We start from the raw sequence: 13,982 nt of genomic DNA on the forward strand, positions 1-13,982 counted from the left end.
AGCCTTGCCACCAAGAACATATGGCTCTGAATCATAATTCTGCACCCAGGCCCTTGAGAAGAAGGACCCCCTGCAGGGCGAGATGCAGCCCGTTGGGTCACTTGGTCAGCCTCCTTCATCCCTTCCCCGTTAAGTGGTGAGGGACACTGAAGACGTGCCAGCTAGCGCTACCTATTGGAAAGAGAAGAGTGAGAAGACCAAGAGGGCCAAGAGAGGAAGGGAGGCAAGGGGGAACAGCGAGGAGGGGAGAGTGTGTCCAGACCAGGGTGGGGGGATCTGGGCGCTGCATCCCACAAGCCGTCACCTTTTGTTTCTCTGCTTCTGCACCTTTTTCTACACAAAAGCTGTCCTCTCGTGAAAGGTGAAAACATGGCCACATTTTGTCTGGAAGGGAGTTTCCCCAGCCCCTCTGCCCACCCTTCATTACCACACATTGAGTCCCGGTCCCCGTTCTAAGAGTGGAGCACCCCTCACATGGCCTCAAACCCTCATTCATTCCCCAGGGCAGGCACAGGCTTGCTGTGCATCTTCCCTCTGCGCCATATACCTGAGCTGCAGCAGCCAGGTGGGCAGTGAAAGCAAAGGCCGTGGAGACCTTCCAAGGGGCTCCGTTTCCTCCCGAAGAAGCTCACCAGGCCCCCTCAAAACCTTGAAACACAGATACTTCTGCCTCCCTGCCTCAGATTCCTCCACCACGCAAATATCCTGGGGCGTCCCTGGGCCCAGACGCAGAAATTCAAGGTTATTGTGGGTAGATCCTAATTCAAGGCTGCAGGTGAACAGGAAAGACACCAAGGGTTGTAGGTGGAAGAGAGCGAGGGGAAAAATGGAAATGAAAGAGAAGAGGAAAGGTTGGGACAGACCCTAAAAAGGTAGGGAAGGAGTAGGGTTGCCAGATCCAAGTTGGGAAATTCCTGGAGATTTAGGGGGTGGAGCCTGGAGAGGGTGGGGTTTAAAAAGGGGAGGGACCTCAGCATGATACAATGCTACAGAGCCCACCCTCCAAAGCAGCCATTTTATCCAGGGGAACCCATCTCTGTGGCCTGGAGATCAGTTGTAGTTCCTGAAGATCTCCAGCCACCACCTGGAGGTTGACAACCCTAGGAAGGAGTGAGGAAAGACAGAGAAGGAGCGTGTGGCTGGGAAGGGGGAAGATCGCCATGGCCACATATGCAGTCGCTACAAACCCTCCCTCGGTATTTGGCCATATCTCTTCTGAGATCTCTGAGACGGACCTGCAGGCATCCTGTGTGTGCTGAGGCCATCCCCACTCTAGCTGCAGAACGCCCCTCGGCCTCTGGGCCTGCTGCCTGCCCCACCCTGCCAGGCTTACCGTGCCGCAACCACCGGAGACTTCTTTCCAGGGTCTAACACACCCCCAGCGGGCTCCTCCCCCAAGGAGCGCGTGTCCTTGTTCAGCTGCTGCAGCCGAGAACTCAGCTCACTAATCACAGTTGGTTTGTCGTCCTCAGCCCCGTGGATCGGCCTGCTGTCCAGGGGGTCCCCCCACAGCTTGGACCTTCGCTGAAAGAGGTAGCGTGGCCGGCCAATGCTGGCAGAAGCCAGAATGGCCGCGTGTTGCTGGGAGATTAGCTCGCTGTCCGAAGACTGCTTCAAAAGTGGGTCCCTGAAAGTAACCGGCCCCTTGCTGAGCTGGGACTTGAGTTTTGGCTTTGGAGGCACTGGTGGCTTCTCGAGTATAAAAGTTTGTCCATCCGCAAAGGAAGTGTACGTGTCAGTGGGCTCCCCGCTCTCCGAGGACAATGTTGACATGCTGGAGACGGTGGAGATGGTGCTTGTGGTCTCCAGATGATGGTCACTTGAACTTCTGGTGTCCACCTCTTCTACTCCTGAGTCTGCAGCAGACTCTGGGGCTGTGGGGGCATCAGAGGGCTTCCCTGAGGGTGTTCCACCAGTGGTAGAAGGTGCTACTGCTGCCGCTGGTATGGATGGCGTGGCAACTGCTGGAGTAGCCAGTTGGCTGATAGGTGTGCCGGGGGTGGTGACCAGTACCCCATTTGCAAACTCATCTGGGGGAGGTACCAGGCCGATCCTGGCCAGCTCCTCCCGGGTCTCCTCATCGCTCGAAGACAGCTGAGCGGGTGGCAGGGTGACCGTGTACGGCTCCACTTCCTCTTCCGAACTTCCTTGCCCGAGAGTCTTGTCAGAGACTGGGCTGACTGAAGCCTTCCCCACAGGGCTGGGCTGGGCCTCAACGGTGGGCACCTCGGCAGGCTCGGGACCCGCCTCAGGGACAGGGGGCTTTTCCTCCTGCATCTCAAGCCCAAGGTCTTGGCCGTTGCTGGTCGCGTGCACCATGACGAGGCCCGCCGTCTTCTGCTGGGACGTGTCCAATATGCTGATGAGCATCGATTTCTTGTCCTCCGCTTTCTTCTCCTCTTTCACAGGCGTCTCGGCTCGTGCCTCACTCTCCTTCCTCACAGTTGTTGGTATCCCCCAGTGGCTTTGGGTGGGAGTCAGAGTGCCTGGCGTTGGCGCCTTGGCTCCAGGCGAATACGCAGGTGATATGAGGCCCTCCAGCTCCCCCCTCTCTTGTTCTTTGGTTTGGATGTCCACAAATAGGGGTGCGGCACGATCTGAGTCTGGGCTGTGGATTGGGGTGGGCACTCTGGAGGGCACCTGGGTGGAAAGCGCCCGCTCTCTTGCGGCCAGCGCAAGTGCCAGGGGTGAGTTGGGGTCCAAGGGCTTCCCGGTGAGGGGATGGATGAACGTGGAGGAGGAACTGCTGATTAATGGCTTTAGCGCTGAGACGGGCGAAGGCAGAAGCACATCTCGGCTCCCCAACAGGCGTTCGTCGATGGACCGCGACTGCTGCAGAGATGGCATTTCTATGGTGGGGGGGCTCCCTTCGATGGCCCCGACGGAGAGGAAGACAGTGGATTTCCGCTTCTCATCCAGGCGTCGCTCCCTGTCCTTCATGACTCCGGCAATGGCAGTGGTGAAGGGGAGGCTGGCGGGGTCCACCTGGGACTGATACTCCATCCCGCTCAGGCGATGGCTGCGCCGCGTGGGGGAGGGCTCCCGAGCGAAGCCCCCCGCAACAGACAATGCTGCTCGCTCCTGAGCATCCTCCACCTGCAGCTGCTTCACCAAAGGGCTTTTCTTCCTCTGGGGCTTGGTGGGGGCAAAGAGGCTGACGTTGAACTGGCCCATGTTGGCGTAGGGGTTGTCGACCACACGGCCCTTCCGCTTCAGCTTCTCGGGGGGCATGGCAGAAGGTCCGGGGCGGGGGATGTCGGTGGGTTCCACAGGGATGTGGGAGGAGTCCTGCAGGATGATCATGGAGCGGGCCCGTTTTTGCCTTTCTGGGTACGGGACGGGAGTCCTCGCTTGGTCGTACATCTCAGCTGTGCTTATGACCTGGGGCAAACCATGGAGCTTGGCCTCCAAGCCTGGCTTAAAGCTGGACCGGATTGTGTCATAGACTCTTCCGGGGGGTGGAGGGGGAGAGAAGGATGGGGGTGCGCCTGTATCAAAATAATAGGGGGAAGGCGGAGGGGGTGGAGCGGTCTGAGGTGGGGGTGGGATGCCGGGGCCTTCTCTGATAGTATCTTGCATTGAGGTGCTTCTGGGAAATTTCCCATCCATTATGGAGGCAGCAAATTTCTCATCTTCACCTGCAAAGCAGCATAACAGTCACATCAGAGTTGCTGGGTGAGACAGTTGTGCATTTAGAGACAAATATCTACATGCATGAACAAAGCTGAAGGCCTAGAGGGACTAGCCACTTACACCCCCCCCGCCAGATACACATAGCTGCTAACGCCCCTTGACGCTCCCTCCACTTGCTCCGTCTCCTTGTCCCAGGGTTAATGTAAAACCATGAATGCTACCGGGCAAACGTGTGGCTGATGCTGACAAAAGTGAGCTGGAATACGACCTGTGCTCTCTTGCCCCTAAACCTCATTCACAGGCGTAAAGGAGGACTGTGTGAATTCAGCCCTCCTGAAGGTATCGCTCATGCTTTTTCTTGAACACCAAGAACAGCATGACTGAGATATTCCCTCTGCTAGACCCATCTACCTCCTGCAGTCCCCTCACTTCTAAGCTATCTCCTACCCCGTGGCCTGCTGCTTAAGCTGGCTGCTGTTGCCCCAGCACAAACCACCATATTTCTTTCGCAAAGTGATGCAAGCATGTGCAGTGTTGTAAAGAAACACAGTGGCTGAGAGTAGGGCACTGGCCATCACATGAGCTAGAGAGAAAGGCAGGGGGACAAAGAGCAACCATAGAATCCTAGGGTTGGAAGGGACCTCCAGGGTCATCTAGCCCAACCCCCCGCACAATGCAGGAAATTCACAAATACCTCCCCCCCACCCACCCACACACTCTCGCAGTGACCCCTGCTCCATGCCCAGAAGATGTCAAAACACTGTCAGGATTCCTGGCCAAACTGGCCTGGGTAAAATGGCTACCCAAGGTAGCGATTGGCCTTACCCTGGGCATGTAAGAAGGGGTCAAGAGAACTAAGCACTGATGTAACCCTACCTGCCCTCCCTCGCATGATCTGCCCAGGCTCACGGAATCAGCATTGCTGTCAGATGGCCACCTAGCCTCTGCTTAAAGAAGGAGAGCCCACCACCTCCCGAGGAAGCCTGTTCCACTGAGGGACCGCTCTTATTGTCAGGAAGTTAGTTGTAGATTTTCTGGGCTGTATGTCACTGAGAGATCCCTGTCTTTTGGTGCTACACCTCTGAAGATGCCAGCCACAGCTGCTGGCGAAATGTCAGGAACTACAATGCCAAGACCACAGCCATACAGCCCGGAAAATCTACAACAACTAATGTTCTCCGGCCGTGAAAGCCTTCGACAGTATGTCAGGAAGTTCTTCCTAATCTTAGCTGGAAGAACTTTCTGGCAGTTAGAGCAGTGGCTGAACAGAGGATTGGTAGACCCGGAGGGGATCTTGGTCAGCTAGTGTGGAAGAGACTATGTTATGTATTGTCGAAGGCTTTCATGGCCGGAGAACAATGGTTGTTGTGGGTTTTCCGGGCTGTATTACCGTGGTCTTGGCATTGTGGTTCCTGACGTCAGGAACCACAATGCCAAGACCATGGCAATACAGCCCGGAAAACCCACAACAACCAGACTATGTTATGTCTCCTCCTCTCTGAACTTGGGCAGACTTTTCCAGGCGGCCCCTGGCAGCCTGAACATTCAGCCATCGACTGTGCAAGAGAGGCGCACTCTCCAGGATACACAAACAGTCCCCAGCGCTCCCGGCTGCCACATGAGCACTTGTCATTTGTACAACGAACTTGCAGCGATCATTTATTTTTCAAGAAAATTTTCATGCCAGGGTAAACTGTCTAAGGCAACTTACAAAAGAAAGAATAGTAAAAACAGAAAGCATTAAAAGTTACAAATTAAAACCCAGCAATAAAAACCCAGCCAGAGCATAACATGTAAATAACCAGGCAGCTTAAAATGAATATGTTTCCAGGCTAAAAGTGCATTGTATAAATGGTATTTAAAAGATCTAAAGGTAAATGGGATCAAGTCACAACCGACTCCTGGTGACCCCCTGAAATTCCACATCCAGGGGTTTTCAAGGCATGAGAGGAGCGGAGGTGGTTTGCACGGCTCCCCTCTGCACAGCAGCCCCGGCCTTTCTTGGTGGGGCCCCATCCGAGCACCCTCCCTGCTTAGCTTCCAAGCTCTTACAAGATCCATGGTCCGGGTTGTGACGGCTGCTGCTTTAAAAAGATCTAAAATAAAAACCAGGCTTGAGAGAAGTGTTTGATCTGGTGCCGGAGAGTAAGAGAGGACTTACTGAGTCTCCACGGGGAGGACATTCCACAGGTGAGGCGCCACTGAAAAAGCCCTGTCTCCAGAGGCCACTCACGTCACCTCACCTCTGATGGTGGGGGCACAGGCGGCAGGGCTCAAGAGGAAGAGCCTAGCTGCTGGTCTGGGCAGTATGGGAGCAGGTGGACTGCTCTGCAGCCTGCTGCGATCATTTTGCTAAGTGCTTTGTGGATAAAACCTCCTGACTCGGACTCTACTTTAGCAGCGACAGAATCAGAGGGCCCCAGGGCACCGATATGCCCAGCTGCCTGGGACACCTTCCACCTTATACCGTCTGAGAATTCCTGAAAGCTTGAAACCGGCCACCTGCTTCTACAACCCTTGCCCCTCTTGCAGTGCCATCCGAAGAACGCTTTCCTGGGAGAAAGACCCATTGAACAGATTTGAGTAGAGTTCTGAGTAGACCTGGTTAGGATTGCTCTCTTGGTTACTTAAAGCTGCTGAAGGGGGGAGGGCCTGGCAGACTGAATCTGGGAGACAGTAAATGCCTCCTTGGGTCGCCCCTGCCTTTAAGTGGGCAGCGACGCGTGCACTCCTAAAGAAACTTACTCTGGACCCAGGAGAGCTGAATAACGGCTGTCCGATCTCCAAGAAGCAAGGTGACCGAATGAGGAGTAGCTGGCCAGCCAGCTCCAGGGATTCCTGAATGAAGAGGACTGTCTGGATCTATTCCAATCTGGTTTCAGGCCTGCACACAGGACTGACAGCCTGGGTCACCGCGGTGGATGACCAGCGCTGGGAGACGTACAGGGGGAACGTGACCCTGAACATTCTCCTGAACCTCTTGGAGTCTTTTGATACCATCAGTCATGGAATCCTTCTGGACCCCTTTCGGGATTGGGACTGGGAGGCACTGTTCTGTAGTGGTTCCAGTCCTGCCTCAAGGCTAGGTTTCAGAGTGTAGCACTGCAGGACTACTACTCTGCCCTATGACCACTGGCTTGCCCATCACATATGAACCTACCCATTCACCCCGGTCATCTTTGGAGACCCTGCTTTGAGTGCCTGTGCCATCTGAGGACAGACAAGTGGGAACCCGAGAAAGGGCCCTCTTAGTTGTGGCACTGTTTGTGGCACTATGATTCTATGACTATTTCTAACATGGTTATGCAGACTCAGATCTGAATTTAAGAAGTTAAGAGTTTTAAACTGCAAACTGCAAGGTTTTTTTCTCCCTCCTCTCTACCTAGCCTCACAGCCACCCCAGTGAGAGAACAAAAGACCCTTGATTGCTCTGGCATGCAAATTAACAAAGGAACTGGCTGAGTGGCCTAACAGCCCCTCCCAGGCTCCAGCATGCACAGAAACCTTTTAAAACTTTTGGCTGCAAGTTCACCTCCCACACACACACACACAGGCAGAAAAGAAAAGGTTTTCTAGAGAATTATTTTTGGAATTTTTAAAATGTCAAAGAGACAAGCTTTGTTAGTAAAGCTAGCAGGAGAGAATTTTGATTCATGCCTTTTCAGATTGCAATCTCAATTGCAGGAAGAGAAAGTGTATTTTGTATGAGATGATCCAAATCTGCCTGGTTCAGATGATGACTCGAATTCGGAGTATTGGCCGGATGCTGAAGCAAAAGCCAGAAACCTCATTGCAACCACACTAGGAAATTCCCAGTGGGTGTGTCTTAAGAGATGGTGGAATCTCTTAGGAGGGTATTTGGGGAACAGGACCCAATGTCATGTCTGTGTCCAGTCATGCCATGGTTGTATGTTTGTTATATTGCGTGTACCACAATATGCTGAAGCTATACTGCATTATTACTAAATTAATGTGTAACTCTCTCTGATCATCTGTAACCATATCGAAGACGTTACTTCTTTAGGACCCAGAAAGGGCCTCTTCTGTTATCTTAGAGAAATATGTGAGTCTCAGCTAGCTGTGACCTTGATGTGTCTAGACTCCAGTTTTCTCTCCTGTTCCCAGATGCTGGGAAGTAGGCATTGTATACCTAATACAAAGTCATAACTGAACAGGTTCTCACAGAACTCGTCGGCTTGCGCGCCAAAACCTAAATGTCATTTGGAGCGCGGGAAAAATCAACTATAACACAGACTGCTTGATTTGAATTGTCACTTCTGTCAAGCTCCGTGCTGGAGATCAGACCTGGATGGGCTTGAGGGGTTTACCTGCCAGGGACTGACACCAAATCAGTAAAATTGCTTTATTTAGAGACCTTTTCTCAGCTAAACTGCAAGAAAATGGACATGTGAAAGCTCATATTGAAACACTGCTGGACAAATACTAGAGAAAAATTTGAAAACTGGCTTGTTCTTCAGCTCACTTCCATAAAGTCACTCTAGTTTTATCAGCTTTGTTACTACGAAAGGTTTTACATTAGAGGAAATGCTGAGTCAAATAAGATCAGAGTATCGCAAGCAGAGATCTTATCAGGAGGAGAGCAAATACAAAACTGACTCCAATTACATGGTGAGTGATGCAAGACTCAAACAGGAGGGACCTACGCAAATTGATCATAGGCAGAAAGCCTGTGCAATCCTCCTCTCTGTCACCAATGCAATAAACCTGGTTACCTTCAGAGGGAGTGCTTTAGTAATAAGAATGGAAACAGTAACCCAGCCAGAGGCAAGCAACCACAGAGAAAAATAAAAGCAGAAATTTGTACTAAGCAAAGGCACCATGATACACAAGCCATCAAGGAATTACGGTCTAATGACTTGGTAACGTATTAATATCAGTAAATGTGCCAGTGATGATCAATTATGTGAAAAGCAACTCGCCCTACTAATATGCCCAAACAGAGCCAAAGATGTTCAGTGTACTCCCACCTGAACTAATTTATACTGATTTATGTGGTCCTATCAAACCAGCAGCAACAGGAAATAACCCTTATATATAGCCTTTTATTGATGATTTCTTGAAATATACAGTATGCTGTTCACTGAAACAAAAATCACAAATGGAACAGAAACTGTGTGATTATATCTCCATGGTCTCTACTAAGTTCAATAGGAAACCTCAAGCCTTTCAGAGTGATAATGGGGTTCAGCACATTTCTCATGCCACACAGACATTTCTTAGGGAAAACGGAATTCAACACACTTGCAGTTCCCTACACTCCAGAACAAAATGGAGTAGATGAGCGTAAAATTCATCCCATCATGAATAGGGGCTGATTCCACACACGTTGGATAATGCACTTTTCAATTCACTTTATCAATTGTTTGTGGTGGATTTTTTGTTCTGCACACGAAAAAATCCGTTCCAAATGATCTATAAAGAGGATTGGAAGTGCATTATCCAACGTGTGCAGAATCAGCCATGGTCAGGTGTGTGCTAATTGATCCAGGACTTCCTACAAACACATGAGAGAAGCTGTAAAGAATTTACTTGGAAAACAGATTACTCACGAAGGCAAAAGACAAAACTCCCTAGGAGTTATGGCATAACAAAAAGACAAGCACGGAACACCTTAGCGTGTTTGGATGCGAGGCCCATGCTCATATATCTGAAGAAAAGAGATTCAAACTAGAACCCAGAGCCTTAGAAGGCATTTTTGTAGGATATGCTCCAGGATGCAAGGAATGCAGAATTTTAGACTCAAATACTAACAATGTTAGTAGTTGTGCAATTTGATGAGTGACAAACGGAACAACCAGAATGCTGCCACACGTGACCCTTCAAAGGACGATGGTGATGACAACTGCTGCTGCTGTAGTGCCCAGATAAAATCACTACACAGATGCAACCAGATGTGCAACCAAGTGAGGAAGCAGTGGATGCAGCCACTGAGCTGATGCAAACAGATGCCCAACCAGGTAAGGAAGTAAAGGTGGAAATTCCCAAGCCGATAGAGGAGCCAGAGCGTACTGCAGAGGCAGGTGGGTCTCGGGATCTCAGGTGCTCTTGGCACATCAACAGAAGAGTTCCAGCAGACAGACTATCCTACCTCACAAGGCCATTGTTACTGCAAGAACCAACATCAGGGGCCAAAGTTCAGCAAATGTCTGAATCAGAAGCAAGCAAATGGAAGCAGGAAGTACAAGAGGAAATGGATGCTCTACATAAGAACAAGACACGGACTCTCACTAAAATACCAAAGGTAAGAATGTCATTGGATGTACATGAGTTTTTGAAGCTAAAAAGGATGAAAATGGTGGAGTTGAGAGATACAAAGTGAGATTAGTAGCCAAAGGATATTCACAAATTTATGAAACAGATTAAGACCAAACTTTTGCAACAGTTGTAATATATTCCACAACCAGGATGCTTTTAAACAGCAGCATCAAGAAACATGCAAACAGAACATCTGGATATAAAGACAGCATTTTTGCATGATGAAATAGAAAAGGAATTATACATGCAACGACCACTAGGGTTCATAGATGAAAAGAATAAACACCTAGTGAGTAAACTTCAAAAGGGACTTTACAGGCTTAAGCAAGCTGTAAAATTGTAGGAAGGCAAACTGAACAATTTTTGCTTTGTCTAGGCTTTAAATGAAGCAAAGCTGACCTCTGTCTTTACAGAAGAAGAAAAATGGGAGATGGACATTTATTTTGACATGTTGATGAGCTGATTGTTTGCCATAAAAATCAAGATGATTGTGCTGAAATTATATCTCATCTAAACAAAGAAGTGAAAGTGAAATATTTGGGCATGCTAAATTTTACTTTGAAATTCAGATTGAACAAGATGGCGGTTACCTTCTTAGTAAAAAACAGAAGATACTAGACCTTCTGGAAAGTTTTGGCCTAAAACGTGCTAATCCAATGCCCACACCAATGGAAACAGGTTTTCTCAAAGAAAAGGAACCAAGTGAACCTCTAACAAACAACAGGTACAGAAGTGCCATAGGCAAGCTTCCTTACCTAGCAATGACAAGACCTGATATTACAACAGCTGTAGATACACTATCTAGAAGGGTAAACAAACCCACCATGAACAACTGGACTGCAGTAAAAAGGATAATGAGATTTTTAAAGGATACTGCAAACTCTAAACTAAGGCGGCCAGCCACCAGAAATCCCAGACTATTGGGATACACTGACGTAGACTGGGTTAAAGAAAATTCAGACTGGAGATCCACTGCTGGTTATAGATCCAGAGGAGTTAGCCATGTTAGTCTGTAGTCACAAAATAGTAAAGAATCCAGTAGCACCTTTAAGACTAACCAACGTTATTGTAGCATATGCTTTCGAGAACCATAGACTATGCATCTGATGAAGAGAGCTGTGGTTCTCGAAAACTTATGCTACAATAAAGTTGGTTAGTCTTAAAGGTGCCACTGGACTCTTATACTGCTGGTTATGTATTTTTCTACAGGAATAGATAAGCTGGGCAAGTCGTAAACAAGCAATTATGTCTCTCTCCTCTACTGAAGCAGAATTTTTATCAGCTTCAGATGTGTGCAGAGATTTAGAGATGCTTTTAATGTTACTTGAGGATTTTGGCATTGCAGACCCTTTACCCATTAAGATGCTAGAGGATAGCTAGAACTGAATAGCTCTCACTCTCTTTTAGGAAAGAACACTGCGTGCATAAGGCACGTTGGAATCCGACACCCATATGTAATGGAACTGCAGGGATGAGGAGTAATAGTAGTAATAGTAATAGTAGCATTCGATTTATATACTGCCCTTCAGGATGACTTAACACCCACTCAGAGCGGTTTACAAAGTATGTTATTATCCCCACAACAAAACACTCTGTGAGGTGGGTGGGGCTGAGAGCGCTACTAGAAGCTGTGACTCAACCAAAGTCACCCAGCTGGCTTCAAGTGGAGGAGTGGGGAGTCAAACCCGGTTCTCCAGATTAGAGTTCCGTGCTCTTAACCACTACACCAAACTGGCTCTCAAGCTACCCTACTGTCTCACTGAGGAAATGACGGTGGGCCTCCTCCCCAGCCACTGTCAAGAGACAAGGACTGAGGTCTCTAAAACAACCTGCGTATTGTGAAAGCTGACGGTATACACAGTTGAGAGGGAGTGATGGAATAGGCGAGTCAGCATGCCTTGGACATTGGGGGGCTGCAGCATGTCTCCCTGAGCTTCTCTGTTACTCCCTTGCTAAGTGAGCTGCTTCTCTTTGTCTAAGGTGGAAATACCTCCTGACTCCTCTTCTCTCTCTCTCTCTGTTTCCCTTGTGAGATTCTCCCTCTTAACTCATGGCCTTACAAAGGGGAAGGATGTATTTCTCAGAGCTCCTGCCACGAAGGCCTCATTCACACACCCACACCCAGCCTTGATGCTGTGCAAGGTGGCTGTGGCAATAGAGAACGTAATTCTTTAGACTAAGACTCCTTCTTTCTACTCAAACATATTGCCATGAATGGAAATCTACCCCAATCAACAGCCTCAAAACTGGAAGTGCCTGGATGGAACAACGTGCCAAGGAGACAGAGTCCCTACGGCCCATAGTGACACCGCCTTCCCACGCAACTGGCCTATGCAGATGCGTCACCAAGTATCCCAGTGGTCATAGCTGGGAGAGGTTAACCTCTACCCCAACCAGGTCTCAGTGACACATGCCATGTCAGCATTTAGCAGCAAGGTTCTATAGCTTGCTAGGTTGCTGTTGACAGTCACCAGCATCATCCTGCTGGAAGAAGGGCCAGAAAGTGAAACAGCACGCAGAGTTCTGCCGCCCCCTCCACTTTATCTCCCCCTGACCCATACACTATTAATCGTGATACTATCTCTCACCTCATGAAGCACCCCCCCCCCCATCCCAGCCACCAGCAGGTGGCAATCTTATTCAGGTTTACTTGGAGTAAGTGGCGCTGCATGTGAGACTCAAGCTAAGAGTGCAATCTTGGCTGTAATTTTATGTCTTGGTTGCAATACTATTTGAAATTTTAAAGGCTGCGCAAAAACCAATTAAGGACCTTCCATTCAGTACCACCCCCCCCCCCAGCTCCCCAGACACGCCAGATATCCAACCATTAATGGAAAATAGGAAGGGCTGGTGGGGAAGTAATCTGGGCTGTTTCATGCACAGTCCCAGCATCCAGTTCTGACTTTTCCATGCTCCTGTCCCTCCCTCATTAGTTTTAGCCCCAAAGAACTGTCTCTCCCCCCATCACCTGCTGCTGCTGGTTTCCCCCACTGAACCTTGCTGTCAAAGGCTCCCTATGTAAAATGGAGCCACCTGCTGGCTTGGCAACAATGCCTTAGGATGGCAGCTTCCAAAGCCCATCACTTCCTCCCTGCCTGAAGCCACGTCATGAGGAGGAAGAACAGCAGAGGCGGAACCCTGCACCAGCTGATTCTTAGCCAACAGTCCTATACAAGCTGGTGGTAAAGGGAAGAACAGGGGAACTGATTCAGCTCACACAGCATGCAGGCAGCGTCACAGGCCATCACTTGCACGGCAAGGGGCAGATTTAGTCCTCAATTGCATCTCTTATATACTAATAGCGAAGCGGCCCTGATCGGAGGATACTTAATCTGGGGACTGGAGACATGAACGGACAAGACAGACCTTCCTATACACCTGGAAAATACCCCAAGTTTGCAGAAAAATCTAAAATGAGTGCCTGCAGCTTTAAGTAGAGATGGCCTCAGCAGCTGTTGTCAAGCAGACATAACAGTTCAGCCAGTATTCCAGGCTTGCTTCCACTTAGGAAAAGAAAGGAGGAGGGAGCAGGGCCCTTTCAAGGGCTGTTTGGGCCTTTGAGGGAGGACTCATTGGGGACAGGCCCAGAAGCAAACACCAGACAATTTGATACCACGAGACCTGCATGACTCACCCTGGCCTAGCTGCTTGCTGCTGTTTAACAGCCCCTCCCCTAGTGTAGTGGTTAGAATTTCAGAGTAGGATGTGAGAGACCCAGGTTCGAATCACCACTCTGCTGTAGAAATTCACTGAGTGACTTTGATCAAGTCACCCAATCTCAGCCTAACCTACCTCTCAGGGTGGTTGTGAGGAAAATATGGAGACAAGGAGAATGATTTAAGCTGCTTTGTGGAGAAAGGCAGTATATAAATGAAATAAATTAAGATATATAGATGAAGGCTGGAGGTAGATAAAAGGTAACTTGTTTAGTGGGTTTGAAGGATGTAGGGAAAAGTGAGCATTGGGGGGCTGCCAGGAGGAGGGAAGTTGTGTGGAGAACACTGATGTACCTCCTGCAAGTCCTTGCACATTCCCCCATGGCACAACTGTGCATATCTCAACTGGCACCATGC

The 13,982-nt window shown here is 49.4% G+C and overlaps 1 protein-coding gene across 1 annotated transcript in view; it reads right to left on the reverse strand.

Annotated features, from left to right (window-relative positions):
* SHANK3 (SH3 and multiple ankyrin repeat domains 3) overlaps nt 1-13,982 on the reverse strand; it is a gene marked incomplete at its 5' end in the record, with an annotated part of 319,560 nt that overhangs the window by 15,568 nt on the left and 290,010 nt on the right. The window contains 1 exon segment of the mRNA XM_054988523.1: nt 1,334-3,638. Within this exon segment, the coding sequence (XP_054844498.1) occupies nt 1,334-3,638 (2,305 nt within the window).

The sequence above is a fragment of the Eublepharis macularius genome, chromosome 9, assembly GCF_028583425.1.
Source record: "Eublepharis macularius isolate TG4126 chromosome 9, MPM_Emac_v1.0, whole genome shotgun sequence".
NCBI lineage: Eukaryota > Metazoa > Chordata > Lepidosauria > Squamata > Eublepharidae > Eublepharis > Eublepharis macularius.